This window comes from Equus caballus, chromosome 6, assembly GCF_041296265.1.
Source record: "Equus caballus isolate H_3958 breed thoroughbred chromosome 6, TB-T2T, whole genome shotgun sequence".
NCBI classification, from domain to species: domain Eukaryota; kingdom Metazoa; phylum Chordata; class Mammalia; order Perissodactyla; family Equidae; genus Equus; species Equus caballus.
The window spans coordinates 92,121,014-92,144,310 of NC_091689.1; the positions used below are offsets into that span (position 1 = coordinate 92,121,014).

The window sequence follows — 23,297 nt, forward strand, 5'->3', positions numbered from 1 at the left end:
TGCAGCTCATTGATTTAACTGATCATGCATACTGTCTTTTTTTTAAAGCCAGTTCCTTAGTGCATGCACAACCATTTTTAAAATTCATCTCTTGTTGACTGTGTCCCATTCCTCCAAAGCTTGTTTCTTGTTTTTTCCTCTATTTTGAAGGACACACCTAAACCTTACTTTTCCCCCTGCATGTGGATGTGCCTTTTAGTTATCGAACACATACGGGCCAATGTGAACCGTCTTCCCTCAGGGAGGAGGGCGGTTGTTCCGAGGCTCATCCCTCTCTTTGTGTTCGTCCTTTCCTTTTCCCACCTTTCTTTGTTGACGATTCTTTCATTTTCCTTTCAGCCTCTTATACTTTATCCTGGAAAGATGATTAAGCCTTTTATACAAGAACTTTCTCTCAGTTTACTTCCTACTCAAATTACCACCCTCCTTCAGCTTTCTTTTAATTCCAGACCCCTTTAAACAGCCTGTGTTTAGTCACCACTCACTCTTAACCTACTGCGTGCTGGCTTGCTTCCATTTTGTGTTACGGAAACTACTTACTCAAAGTTACAGAAGACCAAATCTTCAAATCCTGAGCCCTTTTCTAATTCTTTATCTCCCCTATAGCGTGGCACAGCCCTTGCCTTCTTAAAACTCTTTCTTCCCTTGACTTTCGTCCTACCTCTTTCTACCCTTCACCACTCATCCCATCACAGCTGTCCTCTCTCTCCTCGTTTAGTGAGAATATTTTTAAACACGTCTTTTAAGCCAGGTACTAACTAAAGAGTAGAGATTAAAAATGAATAAGATAATTCTTACATTTAACAATTCAATAAAGGAAATGTGGAAAGGCAAACAAATAATACAACATGTTAGTGCTAAGTGAAGACCACAGAGTGGAGGCAGTTTGTCTTCAGATAGACCTGGCCTAGAGTAGTGTACTGCTGTAGTGTTGGAGTAGTGTTACTCGCTGCTCTGTAAAAGAAGGATAAGACCAATACCACTTACACATCTTAACTATTAAGGGAATCAATTGAGATACAGCATTTAATGATACTTGCCAAGTAGTGCTGAATAAAAAGTTAGTTTCCCCACAGACAAGGAAACACCTAAACCACCAGGAGATTTTGGCAAGGATTAGCAGAAGTAACACTTGAAGAAGGAGTCATAGAGTTTTCTAGGTAAAAAGCAAGAGGGAAGTATGGTAGATAAATTGAGCATTGTAAAAGATCATGGTGTATTTTCAAGAAATGTTGAGGAATTCCATTTAGGGAGGTGACAGGTCCTGGAATAAGTCTGAAAAAGTAGCTGTGGGTCTTAGAAGCCGTCATAAGGAATTAGACGTCTTTCTTTAACCCTGAAGGGTTGAACATTGAGGAGTGACACAAATCAGTTTGTATTGTTAAAGGAATTAAAGAATCTCTTTTCTGTACTCCCAAACACTTTGTTGATGCCACTTACTACACTGGATTGTGGTTAATTGGACAGGGCCCTTCCATCCTCAAAAATTGTGAGCTGTGTGACAGCAGGAACTGAATTTCCCAGTTCACACTTACGTTAGAGTGTGCACTATATGCCAATCCCTGTATAAGTTGCTTAAATATTTTAAAAAATAAAATGCATAAATGAAATAGATGTGTTGTGCTTAACATACCCTTCATTTCAGTAAAATATTAATTGTAGTAGTAAATCCATACTTTCCTTTTATCTGAGCTTGAGTTATAAAATGTTAACTCACAGCAGCCCTTTGTTTGTATAATTTAGTATTCCTTTGTTTGCATGTGACATCCATTCAGTCTCTGACTAGCTTTAACCATAAAGGGGATTTATTGCCATGCTTAGTTGGAAAATTCAGCACAGAGGGAATGTTTTAGGATTGGTTGATCCTAGTGCTTCAGCAGTATCACCAAAAACCAAGTTTTTTTTCTCTGTTCTGCTTTCCACTGGTTGACTGCAACCCACCTATGTATCTCCTCATAGTTGTAGGCCAATAAAGAGATTATATGTCCAGTAGGATGGGGGTGTGTGTGCGCGCACAAATGTGTGCACGCTCTTGCACTTCTGTCACATTATTCTTCTTAAGTTCCTAAAATTAACCTTAAGTGGACCAGCTTTACTCCCATGCCCAGTCTTGAACCAGTGATTATGACCAAGGAAATGGAGTAGATCGATTGGCTTAATCAGCTGGCCTTCTCTTATCCTAATTTCCAGCTGAATGTGGGGAGAGGGAAGGGATAAATAGATTCTAGGTTGGCTAATTATCTGTTGGTGGAGGCCCATTTCATGCCAACACGTAATGGTTCATATGCCCACTATGTGAGTACTCAGTAATAATTTGTGTGGAGAATGATGAAATTAGGTTTTATATTCACTCCATAACCTTGAAATATGAAAATTTCTCTCTTCTACTCTTTATCTTTCTCAGACTAGAATTTTTATCTAAAAGCAGACTTTTCACTCTAATGCAAATTATCTGGTAGTATACCAAGACTGTTTATTGATGGTACTCTGGGATAGCACACTGTGGGAGTTTGGTCAGTCTAGTCTGGATGGAACTATAACCAGAATCCATTCTGAACCAGCAAAATCAGTTCTTTAATGGTTAACAGCAACCTGTCTCAAAAGTTGGCCAGTTAAAAAGTCAGTCGCAACTTCTTACTATACATAGGTCAGATGCCGTATTCCTATATCCTCAAGGCTTAAAGATAAAATAAACTATCTTCTTGGGAAAAATCAGTTTTTCTGAAATAATTGGAAAGGAAGAAAACTACATTAAAATGTTGGAGTAGAATGTAAAATTCAAAGAACTTTAGAGATGAAACATAAGACTTCAAAGCAATGATGCTTTAGGCTACGTTCACCTAACCATTAGTGAAAAAATATAAGCAGTATTGATCTCTCTAGGATGGGAGAACCCCATCAGTCAAATTATTTTCTGCTAGGAGAACTTAACGGCAGAATGGTCTAGTTCCACAACATTAAGTTGAGAGTAGCTGCAAAATTACAAGTTTCCTACCCTTCCTCTTAACTTTTTAGATAACATTCTTATTTTTATGCTGAGAAACTGAGGTTCAAAAAGGTTATTACTTATTCAAGGTCATTGTTTATAAAACGGAGACAGGATTTAAAAGTATATCTTTCTAGGCAGTAGGATTTGAGGACCATGTCTAAGAATTGGCCTTTCTTAACATCTTTCTTTAAATGAAAATACCTATGCTATTATTTTTTTCTGTCTGCTGGAGTTTTTTTTAAGTAATTAAAGTTGTGTGTGTGTATGTTTTAATTAGTACTTATCTTGAACTGTCTTTATTTTCACAGACCCTTAGAGTTCCTCTTAGTTTGAAGTATTCCTGCCCGTCTGAAAGCACATGGAAACTAGCAGTATCTTCTCTTCTCAAAGTTCTTTCTATTGGGCTACCTGTTGCCCGGCAGCATGCTTCTTCTGGAAAATTTGACAGTATGTGGCCAGAACTCGCCAGTACTTTTGAAGACTTTCTCTTTACTAAAAGGTCAGCTCATTCATTTTTATAATTAAGACAATCTTTCAAGAAGTGCACATTATACCTGTAATTGCTCTAAAAACAATATTTCTCATTGTTCATTAACAAAGTATTTGATGATTAAGATTGCTAGATTGTATACAAAGCACAACTGGATTAGACATTTATGCATGGGGTACATTATCTGTGAGCAATGGAAATTTTTGCTCTACAGTGTTTTTGGTTGTAAGACAGGAATCTATGTATAAGACCATATGAATGCACCATAATTAAGAGAGCATGGTTTTAACTTGAAGCTAAGAAGATCCATTTTTTAAAAATCTGGTGCTCATTTGATATTACAGGAGAAAAACAATTTCAGAAAATCAGTGTTTTACCAGAATAAATAAGATGAGTGGTGATAATGATCAGCTCTTTAAGATGTTTAAGTTTGGCAAAGAAGAGTGGAATTTTCATTGTATGCTCTCCGACTGAGGGCTTATATTAAGGATGCTGTTTTGGTTCCTCACTGAATGAGAGTAGGATAGTTGGAACAGAGACTGAACTTTTGGAATGAGGATTCTGCTGTGGTCCCTCTAGAGCTGTACTATCTAATACAGTAGTCACTAGCTACAATTAATTTAAATTTTTAATTAATAAAGTAAATTTAAAAATTCAGTTCATCAGTCTCACTAGCCACATTTGAATTCTCATTGCCATGTGTGGCTAGTGGCTGCCATATTGGCGTGTAGAGTATTGAACATTTCCTTCATCACAAACAGTTCCATTGGGCAGCACTGAGCAGTCTTCAGTCTTCCTATAATCTAATTTTTCTTTGTGCTATAGTAGTGAAAGTCTGTGACAACAGTTTTTCTATTTTTATATCCATTAATCATTTTTTAAAACTACAGAATTATAAACATTCCATGCAGTGCTATGTAACCATTTACAAGTATTAGTTTGAAACCATTTAAATTATGAATTTGATATGCTTGACCAAAAAAAACCTACACTGGCACATTGATAATGATCAGATGAGTCCGCAGCAGAATGATTTAACTGAAGAGATTCTGTCTGCCTTTCTAATGTGGTTTAGTTATTCTGTAAAGAAAAATTGTAGAGTACAGATTTAACTTACTTTTTTCTCTATGAAAGCTTATCTGATATTTCAGAATCAAAGGTAATGACAAATGATCCTAATTTCTGTTTTCAGAAATGGTCAGATTTTGTTTTGCTTTCTTATGTATTTCTTTCCTCTAGAAATTTTATTGATACCAATGCAAGCATACTGTTTGTATTTGTAGGAAAATTGTAGGCCCTCACAAAGCATATTTGAGCAAATTGTTTTCATCTTTAAAATGACCTTGAAAATTTGAGTTCCTTTGTGGACTTTATCACCCCAATCACTATGTTAATTTGTATGAAGCACATATATTTAGAAGTTTAAACTTTTCTTTTTCTTTCCCAATTATCTGTATCTGCATATTGCTCTATTAATAAATTAAATAAGCTTATAGATCAGTTTTATTGCAATGAGTGAAACTTCACTAAGAATTTCTTTTCCTATGGCTGAGTCTTTCTACCATCTTACTTATTCTTGAGTTTCTTGTTGAAGATCCTTCATTTTCCAAACTTTGTTCTTATTTTATTAAATTCAGTTTTCTGAAGTACTTTTTCTTGTAGAGGAAAATAGACAGTGGAACCAAGGGCCTAATGATAGATATATTTTATGGAATTTTATAGTAATGCATTTGTGGTATAATTTCTTTACACTCTTTTGCCTGACTCAAGCCCTACTTACACTAAAGGTTTGAGTACACTGAGTGTGTTGAAAAGTCATGTCGTTGAAGTGGCAGCTGGCATCGTGGCTGAGGGCACTGACTCCAGAGCTAGATACCTGGATTCAAATCCCAACTGTGCTACTTTGTAACTGCTGTTTCGGACAAGTTATTTTACCTTTCAGTGACTCATTTTCCTCATCTGTTTAATAGGAATAATGATGCTATCTAATTCATAGGGTTATTGTGAGGATTAAATCACTTAAAATAAATGAATGCTTAGAATAGAGCCTGGAACGCAAGTGCTTTTTAAATACTTACTACCACTATTATCTTAATTATTGTTATTTCTTTCCCTGAAGAGAAACTGACATTATCCATATCGCTTCCCATGAAACAGCCATATTTTAAACTAAACATTTAAAAACCAAAACTCTAAGTAACTGGAACCAGGATATTTACCTCTAAATTTGGAGTTGTTTTTAATGGCTAGAAAAAAATAAACGTACTAAATTCTCTTATCGAGTAACACAGAATCAGTGTTCTAAGTTGTGGTTATTTTAGTTGCAGAGTTAAGCCTTATACCACATGGAGTAGTGGAAACAGACCTTATACTGAGTGTCAGGAGACCTGTGGCCTGCTCTTGACTCTGCCACCTACTTTCTGTTGACCATAACTGATCACTTCCCCCTCAGTAGGCTTAATTTTCTTTAATTGTAAGATGAAATTAGTTGATTAGATTAGTTGTAGAAGTCCACAATTATTTTGTATACTTTGACTTAATGTTTTAATCAGTGTTTTTAACTGAACAGCTTATATGGATAAAGCCAGTTCAGTTTTTATTTCATAGTCCAGAAATACTTTATGGCTCAAATTGAAAGCTTTCATTAGTTAGTTGTTGCTAAAAATGCAGTGCTCACTAATAGAAATTAAAAATCATGCACATTTTCACAGTTTCATCTCAAGACTTTGTCTTTGTTTTTGTTTTCCAAGTAATTGATTACTTTGGAAATCACAAACTGTTAGATTTTAAATTTTGTTTTATGCCGCATATATACTATGTTCTATAACTGAAGTCTATCGTAGTATTTGAACAGTAAGAAGAGTATTTCAGAATGTTGTTTGGAATAGCAAGACTTAGGTTTCTAGGTAATCCTAATATTTGAGTGTCTTTTATATTGGAACATTTATAAGTTTTTTAACCTAATTAATACATACTCTAGGACTTTATGAATCACCATACTTTCTCTATGATGTTTCCCAACTGTTTTTGGTGCAAGCTGATTTGGCACGGCAGTACAATAACAAAGAAAATACAAATAAAACCAAAATCAACTAGAAGAGACAAAAGGCTTTGGATGTCATTGAGGACTACCATAAGTAAATAGTTTAAATGCATAAAGGAAAACACAAAAATGAAAAACACAAGGACTGTCATCTGGTACACTTGAGATCTGTTAGGTATTCATTCAGTCAACCTTTGAGTGCCAAAGCATGGTACTGGTCCTCTAAAAGACACATGCAGTAGTGGAAACTCATACAATTAATGTTCTGTGGACCTTAAGTTAAAAATTGCTAAGTACTACCCAAAAGAATTGAAATGAAACATGTTCATACAAAAACTTGTTCACTAATGTTCATAGCAGTTTTATCATAGTAGCCAAAAAATGAAAACAATCCAAATATTCATCAGCTGATGAATGATTAAGACCTATCCATACAGTGGAATATTCAGTCATAAAAAGGAATGAAATACTGGTGCATGCTACAACATAGATGAATCTTGAAAACATTATGTTCACTGAGAGAAACCAACCACAAAAGGCCATATATAATATGATCTCATTTATGTGATATATCCAGAACAGGCAAATCTGTATAGACAGGAAATAGAGTAATGGTTGTCAGAGGTGGGAGGAGGAGAGAATGAGGAGTGACTGCTAATGGATGATAAAAATATTCTAGAATTAGAGGTAGAATCATTGCACAACTTTGTGAAGATACGAAAAAGCATTGAATTATACACTTTAAAAGGGTGAATTTTATGGTGTATGAATTATATCTCAATAAACAAATTTTTAATGTACCATACAGAGAAAACTGACAAAAATTACAAAGAATACTATCAGTTTGAAGACTTTTCTTTCATTGAAAGATTCATTGGGGGCCGGCCAGGTGGTGCAGCGGTTAAGTGCACACGTTCCACTTCTGGCGGCCCAGGGTTTGCTGGTTCTGATCCTGGGTGCAGACATGGCACCCCTTGGCAAAAGCCATGCTGTGGTAGGCATCCCACATATGAAGTAGAGGAAGATGGGCATGGATGTTAGCTCAGGGCCAGCCTTCCTCAGCAAAAAGAGGAGGATTGGCAGCAGTTAGCTCAGGGCTAATCTTCCTCAAAAAAAAAAAAACAAAAACTTTTAGGGGTCGGCCCTGTGGCTGAGTGGTTAAGTTTGCGTGCTCTGCTGCGGCGGCCCAGGGTTTTGCCGGTTCCGATCCTGGGCGCGGGCATGGCACCACTCGTCGGGCCATGTTGAGGCGGCGTCCCACATGCCACAACTAGAAGGATCTTCAACTAAGATATACAACTATGTACTGGAGGGATTTGGGGAGATAAAGCAGGGAAAAAAAAAACAGATTGGCAATAGTTGTTAGCTCAGGTGCAAATCTTTTCATGAATCTTTCTTTTTTTTTTTTTAAAAAAGAATTTTTTAAAAAATCACTAAAACTCCCAATACTGTTTATTTTGTTTGTATTTCCAGGGAATATTTTACCTTTAAAAATCAAGTCTATTTATTTATTTTATTCTTTTTTTAGCATACCTCCGGATAACCTCTCTATTCAAGAATTTCAAAGAAATGAAAGTATTGATGTTGAGGTGAGGAAGCTATTTAAAGCATTTTCCTGTGACCATAGGTGGAAACCGAATAATAGAAATGTTGAAACTATAAAATTGCTAGAAGAATAAAGTAGTAAGTTAAGCTTGAACCTAAAAGAGTTAAACTCTTGCAAAGGTTAAGGGTTAATTTTTAAATCACTGACATTTAAAAATGACTGCCTTGTCTTTTTTATCTTTGTGCTGTGTGCATGTTGTCGAGATACTTAGTTGTGTCCATTTAATAACTTAGAAAAGCAGTTGATTCAGTAAAATCAATGCGTCAGTCAGTGAAAGCGTGTATTCAAGGGCTTACTCTACAGTTTGACACATCAGATGTTTGTAGTTCAAATTAATAAGTTGCTTAGATTTTTCTGTTTTTAGCCAGCTATAGATATGGCTTCTAGAATTCTTGAAGCAAATAATGCGTGTTTTTTAAAGAATATATTTTGTTGATTATAAATGGAGTTTAAAGAAATAGTTTTTGGTTGTGGATTTTTTTGTTGGGAGGGTTGGCTTTTATTTTTTTCCTGTAAGTGGGATAGAGAAACTTTTAAGTAAATCAAATCAAATCAATTACTTTAAAGTGTACATAAAAAGCGTAGGCATCATCATACAGATAGAAAATATTGCCTTTTGTCCTATTACTGTATTAAAACTCTTGTACACTTCAAACTTTTCTTTTTCTTCAAAAGGCAAAATAACACAGAAGTAAGCTATTTAACAAAAATGAGTATAACTTTGCCTTCTCTTATAACTCATTTTTATGGTTTTAAAAGGTGATTTAATTATTCTTCTTCTGTTTTGGATATTTTATTCTTAACATGGATACATTTCACATGCTGACTTTTTCTCTAGAGCACTATTTGCATTTATCATGTTGAAGATCAGCGTTTATTAAAATTATTGTGTAGTGAACAGTTTGGACTCTGGACTGTAGTGTTGACTGTTTTGTGCTAAAGCTGTTTGTTAGGAGATGAGGGAGGCAGATGAGTCATCCTGTATATTGACATTAGAATGCTTACATCCTCCCGTTAAAGAAGATTCCACTGATTTTCTTTTCAAGTAAAATTTCATTTTAATCTAGAAATTATCATTTGAGTCAGTCTCTTTCAAGAAAACAAATGCATCTGACTTTGCCTCTTTTGTTTTAGGTCGTTCAGCTAATCAGCACTGAGATACTACCTTATGCCAATTTTATTCCTAAGGAATTTGTTGGTCAGATAATGACTATGCTTAATAAGGGCTCGATACATTCTCAGTCGTCGTCATTTACAGGTAGGTTATTTCAGTGATTTTTAAAAAAAATATTAGTAAGTATTGAAGTGCTTTTGAAGAAGCTGGCTGTGGGAATGTTTACTCCTGTGATTGTGGTAAATGTGAATGGGAGAATGGTAAGGTAATTTTTAAGAATGTGATATAGAACATTAAGCTTTACAAGAGGAAACTGGTAAAGTCGGTGAGTTATGCATTGTGAATTAAATTGCAAGGCACTTATGGAATCCGCCTAAGTCACTGCAGGCTGACACAAGGGAGCAGTTTTGTGAAGCCGTGGGTTATTGGGAGGTCATGGGTATGAGTTCTGCCACTTAGTAGCTGGTTAACTTCTGAGTCTCAGTTTTGTCATCTGTAAAATGAAGATATTAATACCAGCCTCTCAGGACTATAAATTTGCAGAGTTATTCCACTAAAATAAAACAAGATGCTTTAACATTTGTTAAGGGTATTAACATTTAGTGAATACCTACCATGTGTGGGGTATTATGCTAGAATATTAATCTCATTCCTCACAACATTTCTGTGAGGATAGGTTCCATCCTATTACAGAAGGGGGAATAGGTTTCGAAAGGTTGAAAAAATTGCCCACTATCGTAAGGCTGGAGGCCAAAATTCATCCTTAAAAAGAACTACGTGCTTCTTTTGGTATATCATGCTACCTTATTGGGAGATGATACGTAAGTTGCTTTTTGCTATTATTTCTCTTTTTCTAAAACCGTGCTCAAGTATTAAATGTAATTACGGCATCATAATGTGATTTTTCTGTGAGATGATTAAAAAAATTGTAAATTTGTGTCATGCATATCCTTCATCCCTCGACTTTGCCAGAGCCGTGATTGACTTCTGCTAAGCTGTGCTGAGCCCTTGAAAGAGCATTTACCTGCATGGTTTGACCACTAGAGGTCTCTCATGCTGCTTACTTTACAAACTGGTTCCTTTTCCAAGCCCACACAGTTTTTAAAAACTGATCTGGTAAAGTACAGATTTAACAAACATGAGAACCTCACAGAAAAAAATTTTAAAGTCCACTTACAGTATCTAAATGTAGTCAACTTTTTATTATTGAGTATATAAAAAATTAAAGGTAAATTTTTACAAAATACACATAAGAATAGTATTTATAATTAGATATAAATATCCTAAGCTAAATAAGGACTACTGAGTTACTATGTAGACTTTTTCTAGCAGTTTTCTGATAATATCTCCTGCTGTTCATAATATTAAATGTACTAAGATAAAGAAGTGACTTTGCTATAGGAGCACAAACTTCCCAGCTTTAACTTGGAGTTTTCTTTACACATATACATACAAAGCCTTCTTTGTTAAACAAGACCAACCTATAAACACAGAGGTTCCAGATATTTTTGGTCTCCTGCCTTTAAGTATGATCTGACAGCCAGGGCTCACAGACATTTGAGGAAATCCTCCAACACGAAAGAGAAAGACCAAAGCGAAGAGGGGGTGAAAGAAACTGGAAGGAAAAAGATAAAATGCAGAGCCATGGGAAATGTTTTTTTAAAAAGCACAATTATAGTTAGGATGCTCAAAGAGCAGAAAGATTTTATATCCATGAAATAAGAAAAACTGCTGTTAAAAGGAACAATCAGGACAAGAAAGAGCTCCTAGAAACTAAAAATGTGGTGGCTGAAATACCAAGTTCAGTGAAGGGTTGGACGGAAACATTAAGTAAATAACTCAGAAGGTAGAGCAAAGACAAAAAAGTAGACAGTATGAGAAGAAAGAAAAAATAAGAGGTCTGACATCTGACAGTAGGTCTTCTAGAAAGAGAATAGAGAAAAGCTACGAGAGGAATTTGCAAAAAAAACAAACTGAAGAAATAAATCTCCAGATTAAAATGGTTACTTAGTACCCAGAGTGGTGAAAGAAAAAAGACCCACAATAAGACGTGCAATCATGAAATATCAAAATACTGGGGATAAAGAGAAGATTCTAAAAGATTTCAGAAAGAAAAAAAGTTCAACACGAAAGAGTTGTAACAAATGACTTTGGAATTCTCAGTAGCAAGATTGGATGCTAAAAGATACTGAAGCAGTGGTTTGAGAGTTATAAGTGGAAAGGATTTTTAATAAGGAGTTGCATACCTAGGCACACTGCTAGCCAAGTATGAGTATGGAACATAACTCTCAATGTATATGCTATTAGCTATACGTTTGTCATAGATGCCCTTCATCAGTTGAAGAATCTCCTTCTTTTTCTAGTTTGCTAAGAGTTGTTATCATTAAGGTGTATTAATTTAACCTTTTATTAACCATCAAAAATTGTTAATTTTACAGAAGCAGAGATTGATATTCGTTTGAGAGAGGAATTTTCTAAAATGTGTTTTGAAACATTACTCCAGTTTTCCTTCAGTAATAAAGTCACCACCCCTCAAGAAGGGTACATCTCACGAATGGCACTCTCTGTGCTGTTGAAGAGGTCTCAAGACGTCCTGCACCGCTACATAGAGGATGAAAGGTTAAGTGGCAAATGCCCTCTTCCAAGGTATGTGTGTTGTTTTATTCAAGAAGGAAATAGACTATCACCGTTACTAATAATAAAAAAAGCTCTGAAAACCAAGTGTTTTTATAAGTTTTCTGAACTTAACCTGAGGCTATTTATAATTTTATCTCATACAATGTAAATATTTGTAAGTTTTGCTGCAGATATATTGATATGTTTTATTATGAAATGCTTTTTCAGACTCCTCATGGAGGCTAAATAATATATGATTTTTTCGAATTACCTTTTTGGATTTGAAAGAAAATTTGAATGCTAAAATCTGTCTTCTCTTAAGGATTTCTGGATAAGGACCTGTGGATCTGTATGAGCACATGCATGTGGATCTCTCTCTCTCTCTTTCTCGAGAGAAAATAATAGATAAATCATACTCTAGGAACTTCCTAGTTTGTTTTGCAGTCATTTCTAGGTTTCTCTGTGTTGGCTAGCCATATCTTAGATCTTCTTTCATCTAGTTTGTTTAATTGAGCTCTTGTACCTAAACTGATTTGCTTCTCATTTAGCCAAGACATGCTAGTAGAAGGGACTCAAGGCCTTTCTGATAAGCCAAGCCTAATCAGAGTTGGGGTATAGATTAGAATTCATCAAAACATGCAATAATACAACAGGCTTATGTTGCCAATCTGTTTTGTAATGTGAAAGGTAGAGTGTAAGGCAAAGTAAGTAAAGCAAAGAGAAAAGAATATTGGAAGACAAGAGTTATCAAAGTCAAAAAAGAGGCAAATCATGGTGAGTCCCATCTCATAAGGCAATATTGGAGAGGGAGATTGCTAGCCCTAAGTCCTTGTGCATGTTCTTATTTACTTATAATAAATTTCTGGAGTTGGAATTGACCTGTCAAAAGACATAGGCTTTTTTTTTCCCCCCTGAGGAAGATTAGCCCTGAGCTAACTGCTGCCAATCCTCCTCTTTTCACCGAGGAAGACTGGCCCTGAGCTAACAAACATGCTCATCTTCCTCTTTCATATGTGGGACGCCTGCCACAGCATGGTGTGCCAAGGGGTGCCATGTCTGCACCCGGGATCCCAACTGGCAAACCCAGGGGCCGCCGAAGTGGACCGTGCACACTTAACCGCTGCACCACCCGGCCGGCCCCAGACATAGGCATTTTAAAAGCTTTTGAGATGTGTTACAAATTGCCTGCCAGAGATTTCTGCCAATTTACGTTCTCCCAGGAGTATATGAATGTCCTTTTTCTCAATTTTTAGCATTTTAAAATGAACCAGTTTATCAGATTTTTTTCTTTTTAAAATTTGATAAATGAAAAATACATAGTTGTTTGCTTTTTTTTTAATACCAATACTTATTCGCCAGTTGTTTTGCTACTTTTAGGATACACTATATTTTTGATTTCTAGAACATAAATCATACCTCCCCATACTCAGATTTATATACAGAAACAGTCCAAAGGCAGGTGTTAATAATTTGGTTATGGGCATGATTGAAAATTGATTTATCAAAATTGATGTCTGAAGTAGACTTGGAAAGGCAGTAATAAAGCTGCTCTGCTTAGAATCTTTTTATTTATTAGATTATAACAAATTGTTTGATTTCAGAAAGCAACTTTCTCCATTTTTTTATGTTTTAAGTATTTCTTGCTTTTAAATTGTCTTTATAGTTGTTCTCTGAAATATTATATTGTATCATCCTGTGTTTGCTCTCAATCATTACGTTGTTTTCTAAAAAGCTACATTGCAACACAGTAAAATACTTCTGTGTTTACAAAGGGAGGCTTGAAATGGGACCCTGCTATAGTATTAGAAAAATCTCATCTGTAAAATGATAACGTAGATTCATACTGGGAATGGGGGGGCGAACTATAGAGCAGAAGAGCTTTGTCCTGTTGGGAGAAAGAAGGTAATAAAGCTACTCTTGTGGATTCTTTACTCCAGGTTCATTCTTCATTCCTAATGTCTCCAGATAGTGCCGCCTGAGGATGTTTTGGCCATGTTTCTAATTTGTTGTATTAGAACTAAGTACTATTGTCATTTTAAATGTACTTTTAGTAGCATAATAAAATGTATGTCAGGAGGTAATAGTAGTCTTTATTCCTGTTTAAGCTTTGGTTGAATCCCTTTTAGTACTAATTAATTAAAAAGAAAAGAAAAACCCACTTTTTGTCAAGAAGTTTTAAAAGCATGTATTATAAAATATTTTAATTGTAAGTAGTTATATGAAATATCTTACAAATAAATTTAGATTTGCATGAATAGATTGCCTTCCCGCCCTTTTTTAAATTAATAACTTGTGGTAAGAATAACTATGAATCTTATTTGCACACTGAAGTACATGTAAACAAAATATTTCTTTTGTAAGAATTTAAAAATAACATTAACTTTGCATTCTGTTGTGTTCAGTATTTTTCCAAAGTACATCTGTTTGTATTATCCTAATAAAAATTACACGTGGCATATCTTAAAATCTTGATGGAAATAATTTCCCATCTCTTTTAGGCAACAAGTAACTGAAATCATATTTGTTTTAAAAGCGGTCAGTACTCTCATTGATTCGCTTAAGAAAACTCAGCCTGAGAATGGTAAGTGCTTAGAAACTCAGTTATTCTGAACTCATAACATTTATGTTCTATTTGTGGTGTGCTTTTGTATTATTATTAAGTTAACTGAATTTTAGGAACATAACAGCTATTAGACTTTCTTTTCTCCAGTCGTTATAACAGCAAAGCATCAAGTCCATTAAGATGTCAATTAAGTAAAATTAATATGTAATGTTTTATCTTCTTTATGTTAAACAACAGTTTAGCTGACCTTTTTTTTTTTTTTTTTTAACCAAATTGGTCTGAATTCAGGGTGTTGCATGGACAATTCATATTTCATGTATTTTTAATGTAGAACATCACTGAATTTCTTTTTGAGGGGGAGGCTTCCATCTTGCATTTGTACTGATTTACTATATAGATATAAACTGTGTAAAGAACTTTGAATCATTTTTATAGCCCTTTCTCATGTTTCCCCTTTCTGTTACTCATTCCTATCCAATCCATTCTTTATGTTATTGCCAGAAAAGAATTTTCTAATAGTGCAGCTTTGATCATTCTTTTTGCCATCCTTATAAAACAAAATCTTTTTCATGTTCCATTACCTACCAAAGGCCAAGAGTACTACTGTCTGACTCCCTTCTGTTCGTACTTTATTTCCCACTAGACTTCATGTACCCCACTCTCCTAGCAAACTCAGTCTGCCCCTTTGCTCGATCCATTCTCCTGCCTATATCCACCTAGTTCAAATACCACTTCACTGTAAGCCTTGTTTTTAATCTTTAAAGGTGAGTCATTTCTCTTCTCTTTGAATTCTTAGCTCTTTTTGTGTGCTCCTTTGTCTGTTCCTCTGTTTGTGTTAGTTACACATGTACATGACTCATTCTCTTTAAATTATAGGAGGCTTTTTGGACCGTGTTTTTTTCTGTTTGAATCCTCTACAACATTGCTCCTCAAAATGTGGTTTCTTGGACCAGCTACTGGTCTTAAGAGTTTGTTACTGGTCCAAGAGAAGATAAAGAGCTGGCGCCAGAATATTAGTCAATTGTGGCACTAAACACACTGGTTCAGCTGACATTTTTTGTATAACAAGACTTTGTTAAAGAAGGAAGCATGTTGACTTACATTCTGGCACAAGCTCCTTAGCAGGCTAGCACTTTAAACAGCATTACTTTTTTTTTTCACTCTCCAAAGCCCCAGTACATATTTATATATCCTAGTTGTAAGTCCTTCTGTTTCCCCGATGTGGGATGCTGCCACAGCATGGCTTGATGAGCAGTATGTAGGTCCGTGCCCAGGATCCAAACTAGTGGAGCTCAAGAACCCAACCACTATGCCTCGGGCCGGCCCCCTTGCTCTTTAAGCAACATTACTTTTAATACCCAAGAAGAAAGGAGGTTCCTAATAAGTGAGTCACAGGATATTTGTTCCTGTCAATTATTATATAATTAAAGTAAATATGTATTTTTCTGTTTTCAAAATCTGCCTCTTGGTACTTTGGCCTAGAAAGAGTGAGTATTATACTAAATCTTAAGAGGCAGTAGACTTGTATTTATTCAATCCAGAGAGGGGTGGAATTTCTAAGGAAAATCCTAGAGCAATTTCCTGAATTCATCCCATCAAGGTCAAATTTGAGTTCTCTTAAAAAAAATGTTCTAGTTGATTTTTCAGAGAGGGAAACCGTGTATTAACTTCCTAGAAACCAGTAAAATCTTTATTAGATCACAGGATAGGATCTGATTCTTAAAAATATATTTAAGACGTAAACAGGAAATTCTCTATTTCCCATACTATCACGCTGTAGATATATTAAACATAACCAGCATATTTCAATGCATAGAATTTGCATTATTTTGTATGATCTTCAGACAGCTGTCAAGAATTTAACCAGAATTTGTGTAAAAGAAGAAAAACCTTAGTAACCTTTTTTTTTTTGCAAAGCCCATGGGCCATGGGTGGGGCAGTGTAGTAATAATGATAGATGATCAAACTAAATTAATGTTAAAAATTGTTTAGGAGAGTTTGAATTATGCCTCTGGCATATGAAATGAAAATTTAAATATAACCACAAATGATGATGATGATGATATTATATTAGAAAGGTGTGATCAGCTTCATTGAGAAACAGAATAAAAGAAGAAAACTGAGAGAAAGCCGGGCCTTCTGAGCAGAAGCATGTTGGAGTGCTCAGAGCTAGTCTGACATTAATTCAGGAGGGTGGCTACAAGGTTTTGGACCAATGTACACCCAACTTCTGTTTGAAATTTGTTATTTGTTTTAGAGTTTTCTAGTGGGAGAGGAGACATTTGTTGGACTTATTTTTAGTTTGGGAAAATTTTGTTTTTATTATGTTACTTGATCTTTATTTAAAATTTTGAATAGGTGGTAAACATTAACATGGTTCCAAAATTCAAAGATGTAAAAAGATATATAGGGAAAAATTTTAAGATGCTCTTTCCCCTAATCTGTATCTCCCAGTCCTTACCTAATGTAGGCAGCCATTTTTATTTGTTTCTTGATCCTTCCCTAAGTTTATTATGTAAATAGAAAATATATACTCCAGTATGCCCCCAGTTTTTAACACAAATGAAATGCATAATAGCTTCATATTATAATTGCTGTTCTGAACACTATTTTTTTCCACTACATAAAATATCATGGAGATTTTTCCATATTGATACATAGAGTTTTTCCTTTTTTTTGCTAGTTAAATCCAAAGTGCCCACCAAGATCTATGGTGAGTTTTTAAAAAATATTTTAATTTAGGAAATTTGAGTAGCTTCCTCTGCGTTTAAGATTGTATTGTAAATAATATATTCTTATTTTCCTGTAATAAACCAAGAATTAGTTTGGTCAGTTGATTCTCCGTCTGGGGCAATCTAGATAGGTTTCAATTCATGCAACCTTTTTTTGTTTTCAGTTTTTTTTATTGTGGTAAAATGCATGTAACAAAATTTACCATCTTAACCATTTTTAAGTGTACAACTCAGTGGTATTAAATACATTGATAATGTTGAGCAGCTATTACTACCATCCATCTCCATAACTCTTTTCATCTTGTAACTGAAACTTTATATTCATTAGACAGTAACTCCCCATTCTCCGCTCCTCCCATCCCCTGACAGCCGCCATTCTACTTTCTGTCTCTGTGATTTTTTTTTTTTAAGATTTTATTTTTTTCTTTTTTCTCCCCAAAGCCCCCTGGTACATAGTTGTATATTCTTCGTTGTGGGTCCTTCTAGTTGTGGCATGTGGGACGCTGCCTCAGCGTGGTTTGATGAGCAGTGCCATTTCCGCGCCCAGGATTCGAACCAACGAAACACTGGGCCACCTGCAGCGGAGCGCGCGAACTTAACCACTCGGCCACGGGGCCAGCCCCTCTGTCTCTGTGATTTTGACTACTCTAAGTACCTCACATAAGTTGAGTCATTCAGTAATTGTCTTTTTGTGACTGGCTTATTTCACTTAGCATAATGCCGTTAAGGTTGATTGTAGCATATTACAGAATTTCCTTTTTTAAGGCTGAATAATATGCCACTGTGTGTGTATGTATGTATCCATATACCACATTTTCCTTATCCCTTCATCTGTTGGTGGACTCTTGGGTTGCCTCCACATTTTAACTATTGTGAATAATGCTGCTATAAACATATGTGTACAGATAACTCTTTGAGACCTTGCTTTCAGTTCTTTTGGGTATATGTCCAGAACCAGAATTGCTGGATCATATGGTAATTCTATTTTTTTTTTTTTTTTGAGGAACCACCATACTGTTTTCCACAGTGGCTGTACCATTTTGCATTCCCACCAGCAGTGGACAGTGGTTCCAATTTCTCCACATCCTCACCAAAACTTGCCATTTTCTGTTTTTTCATTAGTAGCCATTCTAAGGAGTATGAGGTAGTAACTCATTGTAGTATTGATGTATTGATTGATGTATTTCCTGAATGATTAGTGATATTGAGCATCTTTTTACATGCTTTATCAGCCATTTGTGTATCTCCTTTGGAGAAATGTCTATTCAAGTGCTTTGCCCATTTTTGAATCGAGTTATTTGTCTTTTTGTTGTTGAAGCCTCTTTGAACCTCTGTGATCAGAGGCAGCGCTCAGAGCACAGACGTTGATATTTGGAGGATAGGGTCGTTTTTGCCTGCCCTGGCCTCCTACAAGCTGCGTGCAAGCTGCTCCAGGAGTATGTGCACAACTGCCTATCACATGGCTAGGGGTGAGGGATGGGTAGCTGCTACTGTGCTGAGAGCTGAAACTGACCAAAATTAACCTCAGTATACTGTCCACGTCATCCTCTGGAAATTACAAGCCTTCGGTAGACTCCAGAGTTCCAAAATAGTTGCATCAGATTCTGCCAGTGCACTTGTTGTCTAGGTGGGTAGACAGATTCCTAGTGCTTCCTGCACTGCCGTTTTCCCAGAATCCTCCTAGGCAATCTTTTGTTAAAGATTAGTGGAAAGTTTCACAGCAGACAGCTGGAGCAGACTGTTTAGAACTTCTTAGACCAGTGTTTTTTAAACTTTTTGTTGGTTTTCTGTTAAGCAGCAAAATTCTTTTTACAAATGAAATGTGATATGGGTTCCCAACATATAACACAGATAAAAGCAGAGCAGCTCTGGCCAGACATTCCCTCCCTCACTGATACCCATCAGCCCCACTCCCTTTTCCTTTCTCCCGCCCCCACGCTGAGAAAGCCCCTGTTTGGGTGGAGACGGGATTTAAAGAACAGCTCAGCGCTCCCAAGATAGGTACTAAGGAGTGAATATTAATGATGATGAGTGATGTCAGTAGATGTTGAGTGGAAAACAATTCCATAAGCAGGGGCCGGCCCAGTGGCACAGCGGTTAAGTGCGCACGTGCCGCTTCTCGGCAGCCCGGGGTTTGCTGGTCCGGACATGGCACTGCTTGGCACTCCATGCTGTAGTAGGTATCCCACATATAAAGTAGAGGAGGATGGGCACGGATGTTAGCTCAGGGCTAGGCTTCCTCAGCAAAAAGAGGAGGATTGGCAGCAGTTAGCTCAGGGCTAATCTTCCTCCAAAAAAATAAAAATCCATAAGCATATTAATTTTGGAAACTCTGGATTAAAGTTAAACCTGTTCTTTTACTACAAGCCTTTAATAAATTCATGTGAATTATGAATCCCCAAAAGGGAAAATAATGTATGTATTTGCCGAACTTACTTGACCATAAATTTTTTTTAAGAGGTAACTTGAAGAACAGTAGTTTGAGAAACTCATCTCTTTATTCTACTACAGAAGTTGAAATAAAGAAAAGTTATATGGCTTAATCAGGGACACTCAGTGCTAATGATTTCAGAAAAGTTTTTAGGCTGTTAGTTGACACTCAGTAAATTGGAGTGAAAAATAGAATCAAAGCTCCTTATGCATAATCAAGTATTATTTCTTTATACTATACTGCCTCCCAGATTTGCTCCACAAAGTGTCGTATACGTATCCTAAGAAAAATCTGTCAGCAGGTTTTATTGTGTATTGCGCTCTCAACAGTATGCACAGTACTTGTAGGAGAATAGAATTGTAACATGTTATCTCAGAGTACAAGGAAATTAATTGCGATATAACACTTTTTGCCCATTCACCAAGGAGCATTCAGATGTACTAGTTGATGATAGTGATGAGGAAGGCAGACATGTCCCTCCCCTCTACAGTTTAAATCTAGTGATATACATTAAAGATTAGCAAAGAGCAAAAGAGAAGAATGCATCTGTGTGTGGTCATTTGAAATTAAAATCAGAATCAAGGACATTACTGGGAAAATCACTGAAGATATTTGTATTTTTAGCATACAATTGCAGTTATTTTCTAATTGTTCTTGAAATGTACATCGCATTCTCTGGCAATCTTAAAATGTACACTACATTCTCGGGCAATTATACTGAAAATGACAAAGGTTGAATTATTGTAAGTTACTTTGTTAGCTTCCAAGGCCTTCACAAATTGAAGTATCATTTAAAATGTACTTGATCAGATTTGTTGGTATTGGTGACTGCACACTGACCATATATTTTTCCCTCGTATCTTACTATGTATTGCAGTAAATCTTCCAAAGATTAAAAAAAAAGAAAAGGTACAAGCTTGTGGAATCTCCATATTTTGAAATTTTTTTCTTTGCATTACTTTAAAGGATTGTGTTTGTTAGTTGGATAATCTGTGCTATTTAAATCCACCCCTTTTTGAGGTTTTATACTTTTTGCATTGCAGTTGATGGAAATACCTGGGCACAAGTAATTGCCTTATACCCAACTTTAGTAGAATGCATCACCTGCTCGTCTTCAGAAGTCTGCTCTGCACTTAAAGAGGCTCTAGTTCCTTTTAAGGATTTCATGCAACCACCAGCATCCAAAGTGCAAAATGGAGAATCTTGACCAGCTATTATATATTTGAAGAAGAAATATATCTAAAGAATGTTTGCTCTTCAGTGAGTCTTCTGTGAGAAGGACGTTTCTTACTACAAATAATTCTTGGCAGCTGTTGTTGACCTCCTTTAAATTGTACTTACCTGAGTTCAGTAATTCATGTTACAAGCTTACACGTCAACAAGGCTCCTGAATGAGTGGCAGCGCAAGCCTTTAACCAATAAACTGATGGGAGAGAGGGTTCATACTACAACATGACTGCTACCGTATCTTCAATTGTGATTTAAAAGTGAGCTTATGTACAGTTTGTGGTGTATGTGTTAATGATGTACTTTTTAAAAAGAAAGAAAAGATATTTCATTCAGTTAGATTTATTAGGCTGGTGTTTTTGCGCCGTTTTTCAAGTACAAAATTGTACTAAAATTTTATGCAAGATGGTACTGTAACATTCCGTATTATCTATAACCAGCCTTTGTAAACAAAGGGAACTGATATACTTGTGTGTATAATAAATGGTACAGTTCTGTATAAAATAGTTGCATTTATTATTTAAATTTTTAAAATATTGATAATGTTAAATGCTTGAAGCTGTATTTATTATTAATACAAAATTGTTTGCTTACATTTTTACTTATAATTTACCTACTTCAGAGGCATATATGCTCACCATATGCTCATGCAGTTAGCTTAATGCTTATTTTAAATGTACTTACTAGTGACTATTAAAGATCCCACCAGAAAGGTCGTCTGAACACAGCAGCAAATCGTTTATGATGTGCTGACTTTGCTCCTTTGCGGTATAGGTTATTAACGTAATACATTGAGATACGCTGTAGCACTACGACTCCTTCATACCTCATTTCTTTAAATGTCTTTCCCAGCTTTTACGTAAGTCTGTCTGTTTTTATATTTGCTGTCAGGATTTTAAAGACTTTTCATATTTTATATTTCTACTGATTTTTTTTTCCCACTGACTAATGTTTATCACTGTCTTTGAATTATGACCCAGGCAGGATGATTTCAGATTTCCTAAAATTTTGCCTGTGAAGTTTTGTTCATTTCAGTGCTTCATTTTGTAATGTCTTCTCAAAAAGAAAACTATGCTAACTCACAAATATAAAATGTTTGTGTATTCTAAGACAATGAGAAGTGTATTTTTGGAGATAGTGAAGCATTTAGAAGTGCAGTAAACTTTCTGTCATGGAGTAAAATACTAATTTTGTCTCCCTTTCCTATCTCTGATGAAGAAAAGTACTCTGGAGTATATTAACTTAATTGTTTTTCAAAAAACGGACTGACCTAGCTCACTGTACTTTTTATTAAATGAATTACAGTATTATGATATTTTTCTTCTGTTAAATTTTCATAATCATTTATGTGAAGACTCAAGGATATTTAAAACAAATGATTATTCATAAGAAGTCATAATGGTCTCAGTATTATTTTAGTGTGCTGGAAGGTCTTTGATTTTAATAGAATTTATAAATTTTAGCTTGTCCAGAATAATTATAAAACTACAAGAAGATACTCGGATTGAGTAATGAATGAGATACAATTTTGAGGCTATTGCACTTGTGTAATTATTTAATTTGCGCTATTATCTGTGAGGGGGTAAGGTCTTTTTTTGATGGGATATTTTATTTACATGAATTAATGAATTTCTATTTTATAATTACATCTAAAATTAAGGTAAAATACGGCATTTCCTAGGTTCTATCTTCAGCATTTTCTTTAAAGAAAGTTGTAAAAAAAAAAATTGTCAAGCTGTGTAGTTTATTTTCTATATTTAGATAAGTTAAATTGGGGATTAGAAAAATCTGCATATCACTGATAAAGTATTGAAATAGAATAACAGGGATAGTTTAATAGTTCAGTAAAATGTTAAAAATATTGCTATGAATTTACATGAAGTAAAAATATGTCTGTTATCAAGAAATAACGGATGAGTTACAATCAGAAGAATGGTTCTGCAGTGAAAGTTGAATGAGTCAGCCATGTGCGGCATATGTTTATATGAACAGTAGTTTTAGCTGCTGTGATGGGAGCTTTCAGTATCAGGACAGTACCCTCCAGATCAAAACATAAATGTGGTGAGTTTGCGAATACCATAAAGTATGGTAATCAGTGCCAGCCTCAGTGACAGGCAAAGTGGGCCACCCTGTTGGTAGTATAATTTGACCGGTTTTTCCTTCCAGAATATCTCCTGCCGCCCCCAGGAGTCACTACTAGCAATTCATTCCCTTGAGTCAAGCATTCCTCAAGGCTGCATTTTCTAAAATATCCTGATCCCTTGGGAGGTTAATACGTTACCCTTGTCTTGTTGGTACGAATTGGGTTCTTTAGTGAATAGGAGAACTGGGCTATGTGAGATTACTAGATGCTAGGAGATTCAGAAAGGAAGCTCCCAAAGCTAAGATCATTTTACAGCACAATTGAGACTAGGACTAGTCCTTGAAACAGTAGAATAATGTCCTTTGGGGTGCATATTATACATGCAATGAGTTTTAAGCCTCAC

General features: G+C 35.4%; 1 protein-coding gene across 9 annotated transcripts in view; it reads left to right on the forward strand.

Annotated features, from left to right (window-relative positions):
- MON2 (MON2 homolog, regulator of endosome-to-Golgi trafficking) overlaps positions 1-22,126 on the forward strand; it is a 103,716-nt gene extending 81,590 nt beyond the window's left edge. For all 9 annotated transcript variants that reach the window (XM_070271834.1, XM_070271830.1, XM_070271831.1 and 6 more), the window contains 6 exons: positions 3,298-3,488; positions 8,051-8,111; positions 9,263-9,386; positions 11,681-11,888; positions 14,357-14,439; positions 20,628-22,126. In XM_070271834.1, coding sequence (XP_070127935.1) covers positions 3,298-3,488; positions 8,051-8,111; positions 9,263-9,386; positions 11,681-11,888; positions 14,357-14,439; positions 20,628-20,791 — 831 coding nt within the window. In that variant the 3' untranslated portion in view covers positions 20,792-22,126. The remainder of the gene's footprint in view (positions 1-3,297; positions 3,489-8,050; positions 8,112-9,262; positions 9,387-11,680; positions 11,889-14,356; positions 14,440-20,627) is intronic.
- Positions 22,127-23,297: the final 1,171 nt, after the last annotated feature.